The following is a 21,285-nucleotide window of genomic DNA, read 5'->3' as shown; positions in this document are numbered from 1 at the left end:
TGTTGCGTTTGTTCATTCTGTCAATAAGGCGTATGTTCCAGGCAGTGATAAAAATCCTTAACCGGTAACTATATATCAAATACATTCCCATTCAAAGTCATGCCGAAAATATAAAAATCAAAGTTTTAGATACGATTTTAGACGTTTTTTCAGTATACTTATTGCTGCTCCACTATCAATAAGTATACCAGTAGATAAAAACATTCTAAAAAAGCGCAAGTTGCTGCTTGCCGTGGTTAAAGAATACATTGATAATAATCCAAACCATCAAAAAAACAAGCATCTTAATAAATGCATCAGATGATAATTTCTAATAAGTCCCAACAATAAAAGAGATTCTTCAAGAATCAGGGGTTTATGAAGATGACTATTATGGGGCACTTTCTACCTCCGATGACAGTGACTTTCAAATTCACTTAAGGCGACCTCCAATATTTTGCTTTGTTAGTAATTACTTTGAGGAAGGTTTAGTATGAATTTGCAACCAGTTTTTAATCATTATAAGGCTGTTATATACAATTAAGTCGTTAGCCCGTGGAAAAATCCACGGGTTCGCCTGTCCTTTATATTTACCTGTCGCAACAAAGTTGATAAAAATATATCGCATTTGACATTCGTGTTTCCGTAACATCGTTTTCTAACTCAGTGGGGGGTCCACGCAGAGACAGACAGACGACGGCTATTATTATAGAGACTAGCCGTTAACCCGTGGAAAAATCCACGGGGTCGCCCGTCCTTTATATACCGCATTTCGTGTTTCCGTAACAGGAAGCGGCTTTCGCGGACAGACAGACAAAATACAGCTATTATTAAAGAGACTAGTCGTTAGCCCGTGGAAAAATCCACGGGGTGCCCGTCGCGTTCGCTCGTCCTTTAAATTTACCCGTCGTAACAAGGTGCATAAAAATATATCGCATTTGATGTTCGTGCGCATTTTAAAAATTTCGTGTTTCCGTTACAAGACGCCGCTTTCGCGGACACACAGACAGACGGAATACGGCTATTATTAAAGAGATTTGCCTATTTTTTAAAAATCTATAGATGAGCCCCCTGAGGATATAAAGCACGCAGCACAAGAAGCTTTCATTTCAACTAATACAGATGTAAAGCAATTCCCAGAGCATATGCTAATAAAAGAGAATGTTTGGTTCAGGAAGCTGTTTGAGTTGTGGCTTGGAAAAACATTTCCATGTGTAATATTTGTTAATAGTCCCCTGCGGAAGCTTCAAAAAAAAATATTTTTTCTTCCTGCACATGTTGCGTCTATCTATTAAACTCGTTTAGAAAGATCGCATGTATGCCAGTATAGTTTACGTTTACATTATATAAAAATGAAGCTTTCATGTGTGATTGTGAACCGACACCGTTTTCTTATTTTTTGTTTTTAAAAAATAGTCATCAACCTGCGGCGTTTTTTTACTGAATCCAACGTGTCGAAAAAAATAGTTTAATTTTAAATTAGGAGATTTGCAAATTACATATAAGTAGTTAAGTGGTTCTTTGTTCTCTGTAATTGCATAAGTCATGAAATTAGCAATGGTCAAAGGTGCATCACGTTACATCCAAATTTGCGGCCCGGCGAAGCTTGAAACTTATATTTATTATTTATTTATTTATTTATTTATTAACCATAATCATTCTTTTAGAAAGTATAGACAGTCTAGCAAGGTATCGATATATCCACGGAGTATTTGTTTTAAAAACTGTGTCACGTGATTGTAAGATCACACAAAGGACCAAGCATGTAAATTACCGGCTTTTATACAGCGCAGTCTGGGCACTAGTAAAGCGCTTGTGGTAACAAATTTTTTCTTGTTTTTTGTTTGACTCGATAGCCAAATTCAGTTTTGGTGACTTTCTTAAAATAAATTGTTTGTGTAATACGAAAAGAGGCAGAAGTGTTTAACCTCGTCTGTTGTGTCTACTAATTTCCTGCTTGTGTGTTTGGAATTGACTATATCTTAATTGTTGTTGTTTTTTTCTATCTGCCGTTGAGAAAAGAAGCCTTGTCAACGGAGCAAGTTTGACTTACTTACTTTCTTCACATAATGGCAGCTCCTTTGCTTTTTTGTTATAACAACTGTATATAAAAATTAATATTGGACTACCGGAAACTTTTGTAAACAGGAAAAGATAAACAATAGTTTTTCAAAATTACTGGCATAGCATTAAAAATTCCTGCAATATTACCGCAAATTGGTGAATGTTTTTCCTGTTTTAACTTAGTTCTTTTACAGTGCTTAAAAATTTAAATCGACAATCACATACCTAATTTCCCAACTATTTTTTTCAAATTTAAATTACTTGAGGAAGCCATAAAAAACAACAAATAAACTTAACATTGCCGTGAATCAAAAACAGTTAATCTTTATACATTCTTGTGAGCCGCAATAGAAACCAGGTCACCCTTTTGTTGCATCGATTACCAAAGCACTCAACAAATTAACGCTCATTAGTACTATGGATGCGAGTGAACAGGAGGAGATCCGTAAGTGTTTCTCAAATGTTTAATTACCAGCAAAAGAACTTAGTTTATAATTTTAGAAACAGTTCTTGTATTTTATTAATTTTAATATTAAGATAACTCATGTATAAGATAATATAACAAATATATATATGTATGATATATGTAAGTATTCAAGTATAATAGTTGCCTGGCAGGACCAGGATATTAGAAGACAATGAGATACCAATGTTTGCCCTTCTCTCCTCTTAGCTCTTCTATGCCGCCAAATTTCTTACTCCCTCATTTGCTCTTTTAAAGATGTAAGTCTTCTCACTTGTTGATCAGGCAGTTTCTGCGTTCGTCTCCAGATCATCATTTTGATCCTCTCTTAACTGCGGAAGACAGTTTCTGAACATGCCAACGTGTCGTCCCGGATGGGACAATTTTCTAAACCATTTCAGGTTTTGTTTTGCTTATGCATGCGCAGTTGGTCAGGTTTATAGGACAGACGTCTTGCGTTGAAGAGATAAAATGAATGGCTGCATGATATTCTAAGTTTGTTTTTTTTACATTCTCCTTGCCATGGTTATTTTGCCTTAACTTTCTCCGTATAATAATTTCTTTTATTATCGTGGTATTTTTAAGTACTTTTAATAAAAAAATATGAATGTAGTTTTCGAAAAAATTAGACATGTTATTATTTTTTAAACGCGTCCTCTTCTAAATTTAAAATTTATATATTGATTCTGTATTAATTCTGCTATTGGAGACAGCTGCATTTTTATCAGTGGGTTTATATTATATTTATTCGGATAAAAGTAATTATTACGGATTTAGACGAATCAGGGAAAAAAAACTTTTAGAAAATTTTCTGTTTTTATTTTTTATCGTTTTCATGCTGAATTCGTATAAAGTTGTTATAATATAGTTGCTATTTTTAGTAAGTTGATTCCGGATTAATTTTGTCAAATGTAAACGCAGTATTAAAACCTCGGGGCACTATAAGTGGTGCAAGTAATTGATTACTATTGTTCGAAAGATGTCCCTTGTTGAAATATGAGCTGTTATAATTAAGCAAAATACAAAAGGGATTTCATATCATAGAGACGCATTTCTTTAACCTAAGTATGATAAGTTTTCTTAACCGATCTCACATTTCTTCTTTTTAAACGATTTTGCTATGTTTCTACAAGTAACTTGATACAGAATTTGCTTCGTTAGAACTGATCTGTTTTTAGATTCAAATAGCCTGGTTCCTATTTGCCTTTTTTTTTTTGAAGTAGCAAATTTTTTTTTTTTGTCTAGTAAATCCATATCTGAATTTAAATCTAAAATTCGCAATGGAATCATTTTGATCAAGACGGGCCAGCAATTAAAAAAAATGGTATCTCTAATATTATTTTAAAATCTAATATAATATTATCTAACTAGTCGTTAGCCGTGGTAAATCCACGGGTTCGCCCGTCCTTTTTATACCGCATTGCGTGCTTCTCGCTATTACGCAGCTAAGCTACCATTTTGCGTGACAGACAGACAGACGTACACGGGTATTATAATATAGACTAGTCGTTGCCCGTGGAAAAATCCACGGGTTCGCCCGTCCTTTATATTTGTCCGTCGCAACAAAGTCGATAAAAATATATCGCATTTGATATTCGTGTTTCCGTAACATCATTTTCTAACTCAGCGGGGGGTCCGCGCAGAGACAGGCAGACGGAATACGGCTATTATTAAAGAGATATAATGTTCGTATCGTTTAATTGATTTTATGGACAAGCAACTGAACGGAACTTTTTAACCAAGGCATTCTATATTCCCCTGTCCTCGTTGATTGAAATCACTGATGCACGTAAAAACTTGGTTTATATTTCCAAGCATTAAAACGATCACGAATTTATAAAAACGGTTTGTGTTGGAAGTATTTAAAGGTCTCTAATGATGACCTCTACCTGCCTACATTGCGATTTAAAAACGAAAGGAGTTATTAATACTAAAATATCGTAAATATTATTCTGCTCTTATTATTCCGAATATTTATACAGGACATAGCCACTTCACTGTTATCAATGTGGGTCCTGTGTTTGCAATGTAAACATTAAGTATACACCGGCACTACCTACCCAATTTCCCTCACATGGCATGGGTTGACCCGTAGCTGTGGTAAAGACACTTGCTAAACATGCCGAACCACAGACCTATTGATTACAAAGCGAACTCCATAACCACAAGGCCACGCGCCATAAACTATTAAAAAAAGTTTTTCATTTTTTATAGAACTGCTGTCACGAGCTTTTGAAGAAAACGAGAGACGTGATGAAACAGAAGAACAGGACAGTCTTATACAGCCAAACAATTCCACGTTGTTATCGGCGAATTGGGCATCGGTATTTATGTGTGGTGAAATGATTGGTGCTAGCTCTTTGTCGTTACCTAAAGCATTACAGAACACAGGTTTCTATACAGGCCTTGTGATATATGTAATCATAACTTGTATATCTGGTACATTTGCGTATATTTTATCTAAAACATACGCCACTTTAAGACGAGATGTAAAAGAGTATCTAAATGGAGCACACATAAGGGATCCCTATCCGCAGATTTCTCATTTCGTGTTGGGACGGAAAGTGCGTTTACTTGTTATCGGATGTATTTTTCTGAGTGATTTTCTAGGCACGGCAGCGTTGATTTTATTACCAGCTGATATGATAGTGAGATCATTTGAAATTAAAATTTTGCCCAATCATTCAGTGAAGCAAAACATGCGTTTATGGGTCACCATAGGAACCATTGTTATCACGCCATTCACTTGGAACGATCGACCAAAGGATAATAAGTTTGTCGGTATGTTAGCTTTGTGTTCAGCGTTGCTAGGTAACATTTTAATCGTTGTCTTGTTCATACTTGTCGGCGACTTGGGAACGGTGTCAGAACCCAGCAATAATCCGGAAAGCGCCACAAAATACATTTTAGCGATTGGATTGTTACTGACGACCGCAGATGGTTTTGATATTTTACCAAACATACAAGAAGACATGCAGAATGCGAACGAATATAAAAAGGTCATCATCCGGTCTTACCTGTTGTTTTCTGCGCTCACAATTCCTGTTATGGTCGGTGGATACCTGCTGTTTCATAAACACCACACAATGTCAGAAAACCTGATCATCGAATTGGTGCATGTCGGCAGCTACATAAAAAATCCTGCCAGATTTCTTGCATTTCGCGTCATAGCATATGCAACGTTAGTTCTGTATGTCGTTCACATCAAGATGTCCACCGTGTTGCAATTAAATCCAACCTTTCAATACATGGAGAGACTCTTTCCATGTAGAGAAGGTATGTGTAAGCTTTGTACTTGGTTATAATTGCTTGGCCAGTTCTTTTTCTTCTTGTTCTTTTTAACCTTAAGCGGGCGAAACAAGTAGATATACGGTCGAACATCAGACAACAAACAGCCCTGCAGTTGGAGTCCCGTAATTTCTAAAGAGTAGGTTGTTACGAAAAATGCCACTTCCATATTTCAAAAAGAGGAGAAACTCGGTCACTCAACGGTAACTTGAGTTTTTTAAAAAACATAGTATTCTTAGGCAAAGATGGTCTTTTCAAAACCAGGCGCTCATTTTAAAGGTTAATAGCTAAAAACAACTGTCGTTTTCATAACCTCTTTATGGTTCCCCCAATTATGAAAAGTATTTAAACCTTTTTGCGCATTCTCCACCATGTTTTCAAAAGAGGACGAACTTAGTTGCACAAAAGTACCAAAAGCGAAGCATCCAGGTATTTTCCTTAGCCGGCATTGGCAACTTAAGTTTTCAAAAACAGGCCACAGCACATTGCAAGGATTTTCTTTAAGTGACAATGTTTGCATAACTAAAAAAAGTTCCAAGTTAAAAATCTTTTGTACATTTTACTAAATTTTTTTACCAATAGTGATTACCAATAGTGATTTTTATTTGTTTCTGTTGTAGTGTAATGTAATATCTTTGCAAATTAATAAATTACAATTTTTGGCGTTAAATCCTCGATTCTCTGTTTGCCCAAAAGGTTCTTTATTATTATTGCAAGAGACTAACAGACGACATAAGGGTTAAGTTTTTATTTAATTTCTGAAAGATATGAATAACATTCGACCAAACTGAGAAATATTCGAGTACCTCACTGGTAAAAAAAAAGTCCGTAAAAACTGATTTTAGCAAGGTAACATATTTTAATACGATTTTTGCTTTATTTATCTGGCCAAACATTATTGCAGATTTTTTTTTTCGACCAAAGATTTTTGACTATTTTTTTATCCGACCGAAAATTTTTGTCCTTTTTTTTATCCAAATAAACATTTTTGCCAATTTTTACTGATTATTTTTCGCCAATTGTTTTATTTTTTAGCCATTTTTATTTTTTGCCTATAATTTAATTCAGTAGCTATCTATGATACCATAATGGTAATAAAGAGAATATAAGAAAACAAACATTAGTCTCTGCTAAACGTTTTAAGTGAGAGCAGTAAAGAAAACAGACATGACCTTTGGTTATTTCTTAAAATGGCCAAACAAATAAATCACCTTGCAACAAGCTAACAAGATGTATAGGCCAGATAAACAGCGTCAAAAAATCAACTACTGGCTATTCACTATCCACAACTGTATCTGCCATTCCATCCACCGAAATTGTAATAATAATCTCGCGCAACTTTTTGTTAATTCAATTCCAAAAGAATGTGCACTTCTAAGAAGCGTGTTTTGTTAAAATCTTGTTATGCGCAAAAAGGCCCAACAAGATTTAATTTTATTTCGCTTTCTTTGCTGTTGCCAGCAGCCTTTTTTTCCTGTTCCGTAATCAGGGTATAAGTTTACTTGTTTATGTTTTTTTTCCTCAAACAAATCCCACAATGCTAGGCTAATCCTCTATTTTTAGACCTGCAAACAAATGCTATTGTCACTATTTAAAAGGCTGTGCAAGTTCTTATTTTATGGCAAAAAGTTAGCCTCGACATGCTTCTAAACATGCTTTTTATAAAAAAATGGCTATTTTTCTAATAGCGTTTGTCACGTTTTTAGGCACAATTAATAATGGAAAAGGGCGGGGCGGTCTGCGGTAGCATTGGTTGGGCTTAATTTTATTCGGAATGTAATATGAAACAAAAATTTTTTGCACGTATTTTTTACGACGCAGGGGCATTGCAATTTTCGGACGGGGTCATTTCTGAAATAACTTTCAGCTGAATCGTTGAAATAAATGTTCATACAAAAATGACATCATTTTCGATTTCAGTGACGTTAAAAGTTAATATTCTTATATGAAATCTTTTTTTACTATTCAGTCGATAAGTCTACTAAGAATCAAGACAGTAGTATCAGTGTTGCTTGATAAAATCCAATTTATTCAAAAGTTGAAAAATGACCTAATATAGACATAAATGTCGTCATTTGTCTTCCCTATATTATTACCATTTACATATCTTTTTTTTCTTTTTCTTTTTTTAGGATTGTGCTGGCAGCGATGTTTACTACGAAGCACAATATTATTTTTGGTTTTAATTTTCGTTATCGCTGCGCCGGAGTTGTTGCCCATTCTTTCATTCAATGGAAGCATATTATATGTTATTCTAGGTGTGGTTATTCCAGGTCTTATGTACATTAGAGTATTTGATTATATAGCTATCGCCCGAAAGTCGATGATTTTAAGTATCATGTTAATTTTTGTCGTGTATTTAAGCATAAACTCGTATTGCAATATAAAAGAAATATTTGGGAAAATAACAATTTAAAACAGTCTCGTTTCTTCGTGTAATCAAATATACTAGTCGGTGGCCCGTGGAAAAATTCATGGGTTTGCATTGTGTGCGTATTGTTAATTGCTGTACCATTTTGCGTGGCAGACAGACTGATAGACGTATACGGGTATCATAATGTAAATTAAACGGTATCCCGTGGATAAATCTACACGTTCACCCGTCCTTTATATATAGCATTTCGTGTTTCCGTAACACGACTTTTTTCTCGCGCACAAACAGACAGACAGAATACGGTTGTTATTATTAACTAGTCGTTAACCCGTGAAAATTCCACGGGGTCGTCCGTTCTTTATATATCGCATAACGTGTTTCCGTAACAAAAAGACAAACAGACACAAGAACAGACAGACGGAATACGGCTATTATTAAAGAGACTAGACGGGAAACCAGGCGTCGAAACGCCGGGGTAAACCACAAGTCGTGAACACCTGTGGAGCGCTCAATAAGAGCCATAAACTGTGCTGCACGATCACGTAAAGCTCTTTAGCCGTTGTAACCCTGTCATAGCAAAAACAATTGGTCAATATTATTTTATTTTGTGTAATAAAATTTTTAAAAGTTTAAAAATTAATCGTAACACCGGGCTGAGCGCTTAGTACAGTTAAACGGTGTTGTACAGACAATAGGGATAATACTCTTTTGAAAGAAACTTTCTGGCAGACTCTGTGTAATAAAAACACAATAAACAATCCATTGCTAGCACAGGGCTGAGCAGTAAGTCCAGGTAAACAGTGTTGCACATCTGCACAGGGGCGACTACCGAGAAAGTTACGGTGGGCACATTGCTCATGCGCATAGGCGTAACAGTCTTTTTCTAAAAAACAATCTGTTGTTAACACTGGGCTAAGTACTTAGCACAGTTAAATATAGTTGAACAGGCGTATAGGCGTATTACCCTTTCCAAAAATCTTCAGTGCAGTTTCTGTTTAAATAAAAACACAGAGAACAGACTGTCGTTACCTGTCCAGCCAAAATCGCTCAGCCATTTCATTTGCAGAAAAATCTGCCGAAAAATAACAAAATATGTAGCTACCTAGCTAACTGCATTTAGCATTAAAAATTATTGCTTAAGAATATTGTTGTAGGCAAACTGCATTTTTATACTTTCACTTTTTAGCCAAAGATATAGCTAAGGAGGTAGCTAAATAGCAGGACACCAAAATAAATTTTGTCTAGGATAAAAAGCTCTTATACTATATGGAATAGTAATAAGTAAGGCTCTAGCTAGCTAGCTAGCCTTCAAAATCTTCGTTCCTAGCCAAGAAACCTAAAAATGGTGCGTTTAAGATTTGTACATGGCTAAAAAACGTGACAATATATTTATCTTAGCATTTGAAAACATATAAAAAACAAATATTACAAAAAAGTATCAGAAAGAAAATATGAAGCAAACAATTAAGAAACTTTTCTTTCTTCAGCAATGAGTTGGTCCAATCTGCTTGCCAAATTTCGGACCGATATTAGGGGAACGTAAAAATCGTTGCTAAGGAATATAAAGAGCTTTAGATTCTGATTGGTTATTTATATAAAACTCCGTTATACACCCCTTGATTCTTTTAAATTTTTCTTTTTTTTAATGTTTGTTTTGATTCAAAATAGTGAAACACATCTCATCAAGCAATGAAGCACCAAAAAAAACATTACCTTAAAAGGCATATTTTTTTATATTTTTCTTAATTGGCGTCAATAAGGATTTAAAAATCAAAAATATAAAAAATATGCCAAAAAAATAGATTTCCGAAACCTGGAACATCACGCGATCAGACCTTCATAAATCAAGGCTGAATTTTTCAAAAAGTCTTTGTTTCAAAACTGACATATTGTGCCATTTTGGATGAGCGTTAGATTTCCATAAATTTTATATTATATATATTTATATACTTGTTGTTCTTGTTTGATTTTTGTTCAATCGAAGCTGATAGAAAGAAACTGCGAGAGTTTGACGATGTATTTTCCCTCAATCAAAGATGGTACACGTAACATTTATTTATTATAAAAATGCTTTTTTAACCGCAAATATTAATTTTGTATTTTCACATGGCATCCCAATCACAAAAATGTTATACAAATTTTTTTTTGCAAATATTCTTTGCATATGACATTGGATCCAACTTTCAACATACAGTTTTTGTGAAATATCAAATGTAGGCTATCAATTCTGTCTATTGTGTATCACAAAAAAAGTTGTGTAAACACATCCAAAATCTTATCTTGTAAAAATTCATATTGTATTGGAAAAGTCAATCCAAGACATGATCTATACTATTCTTGGATTGAAAAAAATGTATCTATTTGTAGAAAAAATGGCATATCAAACGTGCTAGCAAACCAGCAAAATAAACTTATGATTATCCATGAGTATTTGGTTTATCTAGTTTGCTAATTCAAGTCCAACGAATACATGTAATACAGAAAATACTGATAAGACATTTAAAACATCAACATGATTGTTTCTCTTTTGTTTTAGCTCCCAATGTGCATTCTTTTGCTTTTTCAACATGGCACTGGTTTTCCAAATTGATATTAGCTATATCAATCTAGTCAGCTTACCTAATCAACTCATCCCGAGTTGGACAACGAACCAGCCTGCCTTAGAGGGTTGTTTCGCATCATATAACGCCAAAGAACTTTTTGATAGTGGTCTACCGTTATGTCAAGCAAATTAATTTAATCGTTCTGGGCTTGTGGCGAGCCACAAATAGGTAAATCCACTTTATATCAGGATTTAGGCTAGTTCAACAAAACAGTTCTCATAGAGATATCCATGTTTATGATGAGTTTTTCATTTTCGAAACTTTTCAGAAGTTTTTTTCAGAAGTATATTTTTGCAGTAGTAGTAACCACAAGTTCATGATTAAAAATATAAGCTCGTGATTAAAAACATAAAATGGCAATTTACTGGATAAATACTTATCTAGCTAGTGTGCTAAGTTTGGACGTATAATGAACACTTTCACTACTAGCTATAGCTAATACTAGCACTTAAGCTAAAAAAACTGACTATGTAAGCAAGTTTCTGATTTACGTGTGGCTTCAGCATTAAAAAAATTAAATAGGGATTTGCAATCATCATCAAATTTTCCAGGATCTATCACTGTACTGTCAGAACGCTTTCTCACGAATCTTTTAAAATCACGAATCCAATTCGGTCCCCACCAACGCTAAGTCAAACTGAAAACGACTAGTTTACAAACACAGCATCGAAAAATCGAGTCCCAAAATACCCTACATAGAGTGAGGGTATTCCATCACATGACCAGAAAGGTTCAGAGCTACTTTCGAGGTTTTATTGAAAAAGAGGTCTGCGAACAAGTATGCAGCGACGTTGCTTTTTTCGTCTGAAAAAAAAAACTTTTCCAGACCAAAATACGTGTTTTTTATGTAAAGAAATTGTTTTCTTTACCATAGTAGGATTATTGTATAAAAAAAATTTTGTGTGTTTTTTTATATAATAATTATATGAAGAACTTAGTTGATAAAAAATTAGTACTACTCACATTTTCAAATGCACAGAATCAAAAACGTTTTTAAAGACTAAATTTCTTTATATCCTTTAGCTTTATTTAATGCTGTCTGTTGTTTTTTTGTGTTGTCTTGTTCAGACGTGACTGAAATACAAACCATCATTATACCAGAAAGCATGCATGCATTCTTCGTGGGGCAACGATATTAAAAATATTATCTGTAGCGTTGGCGGGAATTAGAAAATAAATGAGGATGACTTATTTATTTATTTATATATATATATTATTTACCGTTTTAAATAGTAATATGATATAATAACATTTATTAGCACAATGCTCAACAATTAGGGGCTTGGTGATAAGGCTTATTGTTTTTACTTGCTACAGTTACTTTATTGTATCCAATTAGTGCATATGTAAGCTTTTTTATTATAGGCGATGTATCTATCTATCTACCTATCTGTCTAAAAAAGGTGTTTGAACAAATGAATGAACCGATACAATTTTTTCATTGAAAACTTATATAATATTTATCTATATTATAATACCCGTATCCGTCCGTCCGTCCGTCCGTCCGTCTGTTACGCAAAATGGTAGCTTAGCTGCGCAGGTAGCGAGACGCACGCAATGCCGCATAAAAAGGACGGGCGAACCCGTGGATTTTTTCACGGGCTAACGACTAGTATCTATCTGTTTAAAAAAGGTGTTTGAACAAATGAATGAACTGATACAACATTTTATTTAACTTCTACAAATGGCAATATTTATTACTTCTGGATTACGGATTAAGGACAAATAAAACACAATTCTTTTCATTTTTATTTCATTGAAAAGCTTTTTCATTGAAAATTTATATAATATTTATTTTAAATAAAAAAGATAAATTTTTAACAGGAAAATGATGAAAAAATATAAAATAAACATTTTTTCTCAGTTCTTTTAAATTTATTAATTTGCTTGCAAGGCTTAAATCTCGATGTCACAAAAACAATTTTTGCCTGATAACCCTATGTTTAGACTTAGAGGTACAAGCATTTATAAATATGGAGAGTACAATAAAATATTAACGTTCTGGGCATGGTTAGCTCTAAAACGGTGTCTGTTTTTTTTCTTAAATAAAATGTTAATATTTTATTATAGTGTGAAGGTGGAAAAGTACAACAGAGAAGCACGGAAAGCAACTTTTCGATATAAATTCAGAACTGGGCCTTAAAAAGCCAAACCGAGACATCGTTAATTAGATAAGGGGAGTAGATTTGAATATTGTGATTTTATGCAATCAGGTGTAAATGCCTGTACCTTTTAGGCTCGAGAGTCTGTAGCTCAAGAAAGGTGTTCGATAATTTTTTGCGTCTTTCCATATTATTATTTTATGACAAAAATAATACTATCCGATAGGAACTTTATCTAGCTTTCAGAAAATATATAGCTACTTTTATCTACTTTTATTTTGCAGTTTAGGGAATATAGACATTACTCTCAACATGGTACCTTATCGGTAAAAAAAAGACAGTAAAAAGTGATCAAATATTTTGCCGACCAACAATTTTTGCTTTTTTTTAATCTTTAAGATACCAAAAATTAAGAAGGCCTAAAATTCCTTAAGGTCCGACAAAAAGAGTGGGCGTAGAGAGAGAGGCATGCCTGCTAATTTTTTTTAAAAAACAACAACTTTATTCTTCATTTTAACACAGCAAAACGTTAGAATTTGAAAAGCGATTTAGCCAACCTGACGACATTACTATATTGAGTCCTTCATTTCTAAAATCCACCTCATCGGTTCTCCCTTCATGTAGCTACACCTTATTTTTTGTAAACCTTAGCAATTTGTTGTTGATAGTTCTTGGAGCAAATCACAGTTTTGTTTGCAAAATTCCAGCCAAAAGCAGCTATACATCTTCTTACTTTCCCAGCAGACGATGAGTATTTTTTGTTCACATGGCAGCTATGGAGTTGAATCTTGAAGAAATTTTCGATTTCTTGATTTAAACAGAAACATCGGTTTGTCTAGAAAACTATTGACTGTAGTTCCACCACCGTCTTTCTGTCACAGCTTGTTTACCATCTTATCTGTTATGTTAATGATTATATTTTTCGTAAGAAATCTTTTCCTCACTTCTTTTGGGTTTTAATCTAATTTTAAAAATAATCTAAAACAAGTAACGAATTACGTAAGTTCGTTAATATTTTTAAATTTTCCTTTTTTTCTGATAAAGCATGAAGCAAGTCGTGAATCAGCAAAAAAATTGGAGCTTTAATTTCAGATTAAAAAGACCTTAGTTTTCACAATTATGGCAAGTAATACGCGATGAGAATATCCAGCACATTGACAAATTGATAATTAATGACATTCCTATTTCCTTCACCAAGTCGTTAGACCAATTAGATAGTATCGCCTGGTTTCTATACACATATAACTTTCATACAGCTTTTCAATTACGAAAGAAGTAGTATTACTGATGTTATAGAAACCAACCCAGCATGGCAAGATTAATTAGGCGACATTACTACAACCATTTTTATACTTTGTGATTAGAAACAACGACGCGGCCATGCTGTTTACGAAACAAAACGCGTTGGTGACTGACCACTAATTATAAAGTTCATCAGATATAAAGTTGACGCAAAGGACTTTATTTCATTAACCAAAGATTCCTCGAGAACTTAAAATCTCAAGAAAGCAATTACGTTTCGCACATCCTACAAAAATGAAGATTGTTATCTTGCTTTTGGCATTTTTGGCTGTCTCTTTAGCAGCACCAATCACAACTGGTAAATAAGTTTGTCTTTTTACGTATACTACACATTTACACATTCATGTAATCTCTGAGTGTGACATAAAAACGGTTTAGGTTAGAAATAATTTCTCTTCCATTGGTAAAGATATCTCTAATTTCATTACTTTTAACTTTCAGAGGACAAGAAAGATGCTCCTGCAGTGGAAGTAGCCGCTGAGGAAAAGGTCGCTGACGTACCAGAACAAACCGCTGAACAAAAAACCGAAGATGCCCCAGAAGAAGAAACCGAAGATGCTACTGAGGAAGAAACCGAAGATGCTCCTGAGGAAGAAACCGAGGATGCTCCCGAGGAAGAAACCGAGGATGCTCCCGAGGAAGAAACCGAAGATGCTCCTGAGGAAGAAACCGAGGATGCTCCCGAGGAAGAAACCGAGGATGCTCCCGAGGAAGAAACCGAAGATGCTACCGACGAAGAAATAGAGGATGCTCCTGAGGAGGAAACCGAGGATGTTCCAGAAGAGATCGAGGATGCTCCCGAAGAGGAAGATGAATCCGAGGATATGGAATTTGCCGTCCCAGAAGATGAAGAATTTCCAGAATTCGAGGATGAAATAGAATCTGAGGAAGATGCTCCAGAAGAGGATGAGACCGAAGACGTCCCAGAAGAAGATGAAGAAGAGACCGAAGACGTCCCAGAAGAAGATGAAACCGAAGAGACCCCAGAAGAAGATGAAGAAGAGACCGAAGACGTCCCAGAGGAAGATGAAACAGAAGAGACCCCAGAAGAAGATGAAGAAGAGACCGAAGACGTCCCAGAGGAAGATGAAACCGAAGAGACCCCAGAAGAAGATGAAGAAGAGACCGAAGACGTCCCAGAGGAGGATGAAACCGAAGAGGTCCCAGAAGAAGATGAAGAAGAGACCGAAGACGTCCCAGAGGAGGATGAAACCGAAGAGGTCCCAGAAGAAGATGAAGAAGAGACCGAAGACGTCCCAGAGGAGGATGAAACCGAAGAGACCCCAGAAGAGGATGAAGAAGAGACTGAAGACGTCCCAGAGGAGGATGAAACCGAAGAGACCCCAGAAGAGGATGAAGAAGAGACTGAAGACGTCCCAGAGGAAGATGATGAAGAGACTGAAGACGTCCCAGAGGAAGATGAAGAAGAGACCGAAGACGTCCCAGAAGAAGAAGATGAGCAAGTTGAAGACGAGGAATAAACCTCTTTTTAAATGTGAACGAACTTCTGCCTAATATTTGTTTTTGAACGATTAAAATGAACTTTAAGGCGGGTTTTCAACCTTCTTCCGCTCAAATTTCTAGTTCTCTTGAAGCAAAGAATGTCCCAAATATCGTTTGCACTAAAAACTAGAGTTCATTTGATCTGTGTAATTTTTAGGTGTTTCTTCTTTTTATTGAATAATACAACGAGCATTAAAAAAAAACTGGCATTGTTTTTGTATGATTCTACCTTTCCTGCGTGACAATTAATGCGACTGCTCAGAACTGTTTTATTAGAAGTAAAGATATGCGAAAATGTAAGAGTTTACGCGAATCTAGTTTATAAAAAAGTTGAAGCTGAGATTTTGTACATCGTAAGAATGTATATACTCAGCCTAGATTTCTAACAACAAAGAAAATGCAGTCTAAAATTGCTAAAAACAATCATTTCCCGACAGTTTTTCTCTTCCTGTTAATATTTATGTGTCATCAAAAATTTGCATTTCAACGCCATCTATTTGAAATAAGTTGCGCAACTTTTTAAGAAGAAGACAAATAAAAACATTTAAAGTTAAACTGTTAAAAATTAAGAACGCCAAGCCTTGGCAAAACTGTAGACGTTTCTTATAAAAAATCTGTATTAATTCTAAGTTTTAGAGTATCCAGCTTAGTAAATACTTCTCATGTGTGCTTTCTAATTCCTTTACACAATAAATTTTATTAAAATTCAAATGACGCTTCTTTTTAAATTTTTCCTGCCTCAGTGGATTTTTCCATGGACTTCATCGACTAGTATCAAAATAAATGTGAAGTTGATAAACTTTAGGAAAGCTGGGAATAAGATTGCTGACGTTTTTGTGATAGGTGAGAGAGCCGTTAGGCTTCCTGTTTATATACTAGGCTTCTTGTCCTAGATGTTTTTTTATTCTCTCGATCGGAGTGTCACCTGGTATAATTTCGGTTCAAGGAAAACACGGAAATTTTACGGACACTCTCGCAGAAAAGTGTAGCTAAACGAGATGTCTTCCCTCAAGTCATAATGGCTAGCCTAGAAAATACGGGCTTGTAATTGGTTTAAAAGTATCATGTAACATTTGCCGATCGACAATTGTTAAATTTTGGTAAAGTCTTTCATAACTGGTCTATAATGGATCATTTTGATCATAAAGCTCAAACTCAGTTAAAAAGTTATCCCCCTTGATCTGTATTACTTCGCATCTAAACCCGCATGTTGGCACGCTCATATTGACACAGCACAGACCTAATTGTCAGGAAATCCATTAAAGCTACGTAATAAAATGCATTATGGGAATATATTTACAAAACATAAATTACAAAAAATAATAGACGTGTATCCCACCCTACCTTTATCACAAAAAGACCTAGGAACAACCAAATTAACAAAATGAGAATGAAAGACTAGAATTATTAAAAACAAAATAAGACGTCGTCGGGTATTTGCCGCCTTTCCACGACGACATCTTATGGCTGCCTTCATACAAATTCCTTCTTTAAAAAAAAAGTGGCCGGTAAAACCTCGCTAAAAACAAAAGAAAACTTATAAGCGAAAAAAGAAGAGAAGGGCTGCATTCTCAGGACAAGCATGTTATCAGGACTCAACTTTAGTTTGGCAAGATAACACAAGTTTCTGTGGCCGCCAATTCACAGATAAAATGTTATCACACCAAGAAATAAAGCGCTTCCGTCTAAGATACTTATTACAAGCATCTAATGCCCTGGTCATTTGTGCCTGACTAAAGCGTAGTTTGTGAAAGTGATTGTCAATAAAACTAACAAAAAAATCGGAAAAGGTTGAGAGAAAAACAAAATCAGGAAAAAAAATCAGGAAGAAAAACAGAAAACAATAAAAAAAAATCCAGGAAGACAAACTCAAAAAAAAATTCGGACAAAAAAACTGGAGAAAAAAAACAGGAAGGAAGACAAGAAAAAGTTTAGACAAAAAAGATAAAGGTAGGATGGGATAAGGGAATTAGAATTGTTGTATTTCTGCAGCATGCAACTGAAGCAGTTCTTCAACTTCCTCAATTGCAGCCACAGCTTTCAGTTTCTTTTTGGAAATCTTTCTTGGGAAAATTTTGCAAATAAAATTGCAACGCAAAATATTTGTAATGCCAGCACACTTGTTGCGAAGCATGGTGGTGAAGCTTTTTGTTTGTTGTTTACATCGGATGTACTTCTCATCCATCTCAGCAACTTTTCTTTTTAGTTCATCGATTGCATCCTTTTGATATGCGTTGATTACTTCTAATTCTTTGATTTTGCACTCCATATTAAATGAACAGCAATTCAAGTCATCATTTTCCTTCATCATAGCATCGCGTTCACCTTCTTTCTTCTTCAGTACGCCTTCAACCTCCATTCTTTTTACCTTTTCTTTTTCACATTTTTCAGCAGCTTCTGCAGCCAGCTTCATCACAGGTTTCATTGCTTCTTCAATAATCTCCGGTATGGCATTAACTTTAGCGCTTAACTGATCTAACTCTTTGTCACATTCCTTTATGTTACCAGTAATTTTCTCTTCCAGATGTTTTATCTTCGCTAGATGCGTTTTACTGGCCTCTTCGCTCTCCTGTCGAAGTTTTTTTTCATTTTCAATAGCTTGAGTTATGGATGTCAACTTATCTTCGTAAGCTTCCTTTTTTTCCTGAAAGTAAGGGTGAATAGATTTTAACGAATTGTAGCCAGACACAAAACATTTTTTGTGGGTCATTTTTCCTCTCTATTAGTTTATATTATAGTACGTATTGCACAAACTGACGAAAAAGTCAGGGACAAACTGGTTAGCACTTTTTTGAACCTCTTTACCTGTTTCACAGAATCCATACCAACAATATCATTAACATATTGGATTTCCATTCTAGCGAGATCTTTTCGTCACTGAGTATTTGCAAAGTATGATACATTATTTGACGTCAAATTTATTTGTATTATCTTGTCGTAAAATTTGAAGACAAAAAAATCTTGACGTAAGAGTTCAAAATGGCTACAAAGAGCATACGGAGAAGTTGCTCAGCTGAATGTTTTTAAGGAAGTCAAGAGCAAAATACATCTTGGCATGCGAAAAAAACTGCGCAGTAATATTTACTACAAGCAGAAGTAACACTGAGTTTTGATCAAACTCTCGTGTTGCTTATGAAAGAAACACAAAGCCATTGACACCCATTAAATTAAAGTTTCTTGTTTACGCCTTTTTTTTCGCTGTAATAATTTGAATAATGAATTTATTTTAACACGAAAACCTCTATAGCACCCACTGGGCGCTGATATACACCACTGACTGGAAAAGTACAGCGCTACAAAATCAGCATATTGTAGAATAAAAAACTTGAGGAATTGCCACTTAAATCCTCTCTTCTCTAAATAGCTTTTACAACATGAAAATTGGTCGTTCAGCATATATTTTTTTATGGTATACCATAAAAATATATATGCTGGAAGTTTACATATTTTTCGTCGTCATCCCTGAAAACAAGGAGGTTTTGATACAGCTGAAGAAATTATAAAACACTAAAAATGTAACAGCACGTGATCGCAGGACAAAATTCTTGGGATTTCTACAAGGATCACAAACCTCTCGGAAGGAGAGGCTTAGGACTCCTACATCATTGGGATTGCCACAAAAATTGCTTAGTTTTTCATTACTGGAGGAAATTTTACCAATACGTTTTACTTGCTGGGCCAAATTTTTTATCAGTCTTAATTTTTACGTTTCTGATATTCCAGTGAAATTACTATACGTTTTCCTTATAAGAACATTTAGATTTTAGCTGAGACTTGATATAGCCTTATTTTTATAATTTTTCGGCCTCAAATGTTAAGAACATTTAAGGCCGTGTTTTTCAGAAAATTGCAGAAATTATCGAGTTTGCCATGGAGGTATTTATACCTCCGTAAGATTACCGATTGCATTGTAAAAGTTAGTATTTTCAGGAACAGAAAAAAACGTTGTAAATCTAGACTTTAATTCCTTTAACATACTAGTCTCTAAAATAATACAGATAATGTGTTTGTGTGTACGTGTGTTTGTTCGCAGCTGAGAAACTTAGGCGTGTTTTGTGGAGAAATAAGGATAAATTATGACGATTTTTTCTTTGCGCGAAACTTGCTTAAAGTTTTTTTTTCTTTTGCGAAAAGGGGGCACATTTCACAAAGGACAAAAACAATCACGCTTTTTGACGCTTGCAGTTAGTATATTGCGAATGTTGCTGAGATATGCATAAAACTTTTTTTTAATAAAAAACAAGTTGCTTTATAAAATTAAAACTAACCGTCCGCATGTGAGAGGGTTTGTAAATCGAAAGAAACAAGAAAACTGGTCTAGTAAGCTGAGAAATTAAACTTGTATATGTTGTTATGTCAACAACACCAAGTGTTTTTCTGATATAATAATACAGTAATTGCGTTTGTCTGTCTATCTGTTCGCAGCAGGCAAAGTAGATGTGTTCATTTTTCTTTGAGGTAGCTCAAAATGTCTCTCTTGTTCATTTTCTAGACGTTACGGCACGACGTCTAAACTCACGCCAATACATTATTGAAGCCATTGCATTGGCTTTTAAGCTTAAAGAAGTCAACCCACCCGTTTCTTGGAACAGGCTGGTTAATAAACTAAAGCACATGCTCTCATACATTTTCTTGATCAGCGTTTCGTGACAACTGGTAAACAAATTCCTAAGCAAGAATTTTTTAGTGTATCAGCGGGTTCAATTTTTTGTAAGTAAATAAGAGGAAGTAACGGGAAGTTTTAATGTCCTTGGATTTCATCCTAATTTCTTGCTTTATCTTCCCTTCTACCTGTAACTATGTTACTCTACCGCCAGAGATGCGTATGGCATTGCCCTAACTAGCTTGCCTGCCAACGCAAGCCAATAAGCGGTCAGTAGATGACACCAAATGGGCTGACAACCTTACATTTAAAGTGCGCCAAAGTGGGGACTCCAAATTCAAACGTTATGATTACAAGTCGAATGCGCTACCAACTACACTATCTCCGCTAAGTATTTTTTCTTTGTTCAATCTACTAGTTATATAATAATTCACAATAATAGGTGATGTTGTTGATGCTATATTATTACGATTGCATCGATCATATTGTGCAGGAAGCAGATCAATCGATCTAACTTCAGAGGCCTTCTTTAAAAAACAACACAACATAATTTTGACTAACGATTACAGTCACATTTTTCGTTGTATGAAATTAACAAAACTCTGAACAAATGAGGTCTAAAAAAATGTTTTTTTATTTATCCATCCCAGGGTTTGAGGTTTTCTTACAAGCTGCTTCGTTTTTGAAGGATCCCGACCTATGTTGCCCATAAAAAACGTGATGTTTTTTTCATCTTAGGTATAAACTTGAAAAGCGCTGTCTATATCCTCATTGTTGCGCTGTGTGATATTGTCCGTGAGCCTTGCTAGGGAAAAAAGGCTTTGCGAAAAAACTTTTCTTGGTCCTACAAAGTTCTATAAAATTAGAAATTTTCGTGGTAAAACATTTGTGGTTGATCAAATCAAAACGAAATTCATTTTTCATCCAGTCTGACTAGTTTTTATAATAAGTTTTTATGATCTTTATAATAGCGAAACTCTCAGTGATCCGATGCGAGTAAAAGC

The 21,285-nt window shown here is 34.8% G+C and overlaps 2 protein-coding genes across 2 annotated transcripts; both read left to right on the top strand.

The window, feature by feature from the left end:
- The first annotated feature begins 1,847 nt into the window (after positions 1 to 1,847).
- LOC130636560 (uncharacterized) lies at positions 1,848 to 8,816 on the top strand. The gene is made up of 3 exons (XM_057446320.1): positions 1,848 to 2,488; positions 4,721 to 5,782; positions 7,927 to 8,816. Exons 1-3 carry the CDS (start codon positions 2,461 to 2,463, stop codon positions 8,208 to 8,210), a joined length of 1,374 nt encoding a protein of 457 aa, XP_057302303.1. The 5' UTR covers positions 1,848 to 2,460; the 3' UTR covers positions 8,211 to 8,816.
- A 5,513-nt stretch (positions 8,817 to 14,329) lies between these two features.
- LOC130636562 (aspartic and glutamic acid-rich protein-like) lies at positions 14,330 to 15,695 on the top strand. Its single transcript, XM_057446322.1, has 2 exons — positions 14,330 to 14,473; positions 14,617 to 15,695. Exons 1-2 carry the CDS (start codon positions 14,410 to 14,412, stop codon positions 15,654 to 15,656), a joined length of 1,104 nt encoding a protein of 367 aa, XP_057302305.1. The 5' UTR covers positions 14,330 to 14,409; the 3' UTR covers positions 15,657 to 15,695.
- Positions 15,696 to 21,285: the final 5,590 nt, after the last annotated feature.

This window comes from Hydractinia symbiolongicarpus, chromosome 3 (genome assembly GCF_029227915.1).
Source record: "Hydractinia symbiolongicarpus strain clone_291-10 chromosome 3, HSymV2.1, whole genome shotgun sequence".
Lineage (NCBI taxonomy): Eukaryota > Metazoa > Cnidaria > Hydrozoa > Anthoathecata > Hydractiniidae > Hydractinia > Hydractinia symbiolongicarpus.
The sequence above is the reverse complement of the archived record's forward strand: the minus strand, read 5'-3'. Positions and strand labels throughout refer to the sequence as shown.

Coding starts and splice junctions, on each gene's coding strand:
- LOC130636562 (XM_057446322.1), top strand. CDS start 14,410: ATGAAGATTGTTATCTTGCTTTTGGCATTTTTGGCTGTCTCTTTAGCA. Junction 14,474..14,616: donor AGCAGCACCAATCACAACTG/GTAAATAAGTTT, acceptor TTTAACTTTCAG/AGGACAAGAAAGATGCTCCT.
- LOC130636560 (XM_057446320.1), top strand. CDS start 2,461: ATGGATGCGAGTGAACAGGAGGAGATCC. Junction 2,489..4,720: donor GAGTGAACAGGAGGAGATCC/GTAAGTGTTTCT, acceptor CATTTTTTATAG/AACTGCTGTCACGAGCTTTT. Junction 5,783..7,926: donor ACTCTTTCCATGTAGAGAAG/GTATGTGTAAGC, acceptor TTCTTTTTTTAG/GATTGTGCTGGCAGCGATGT.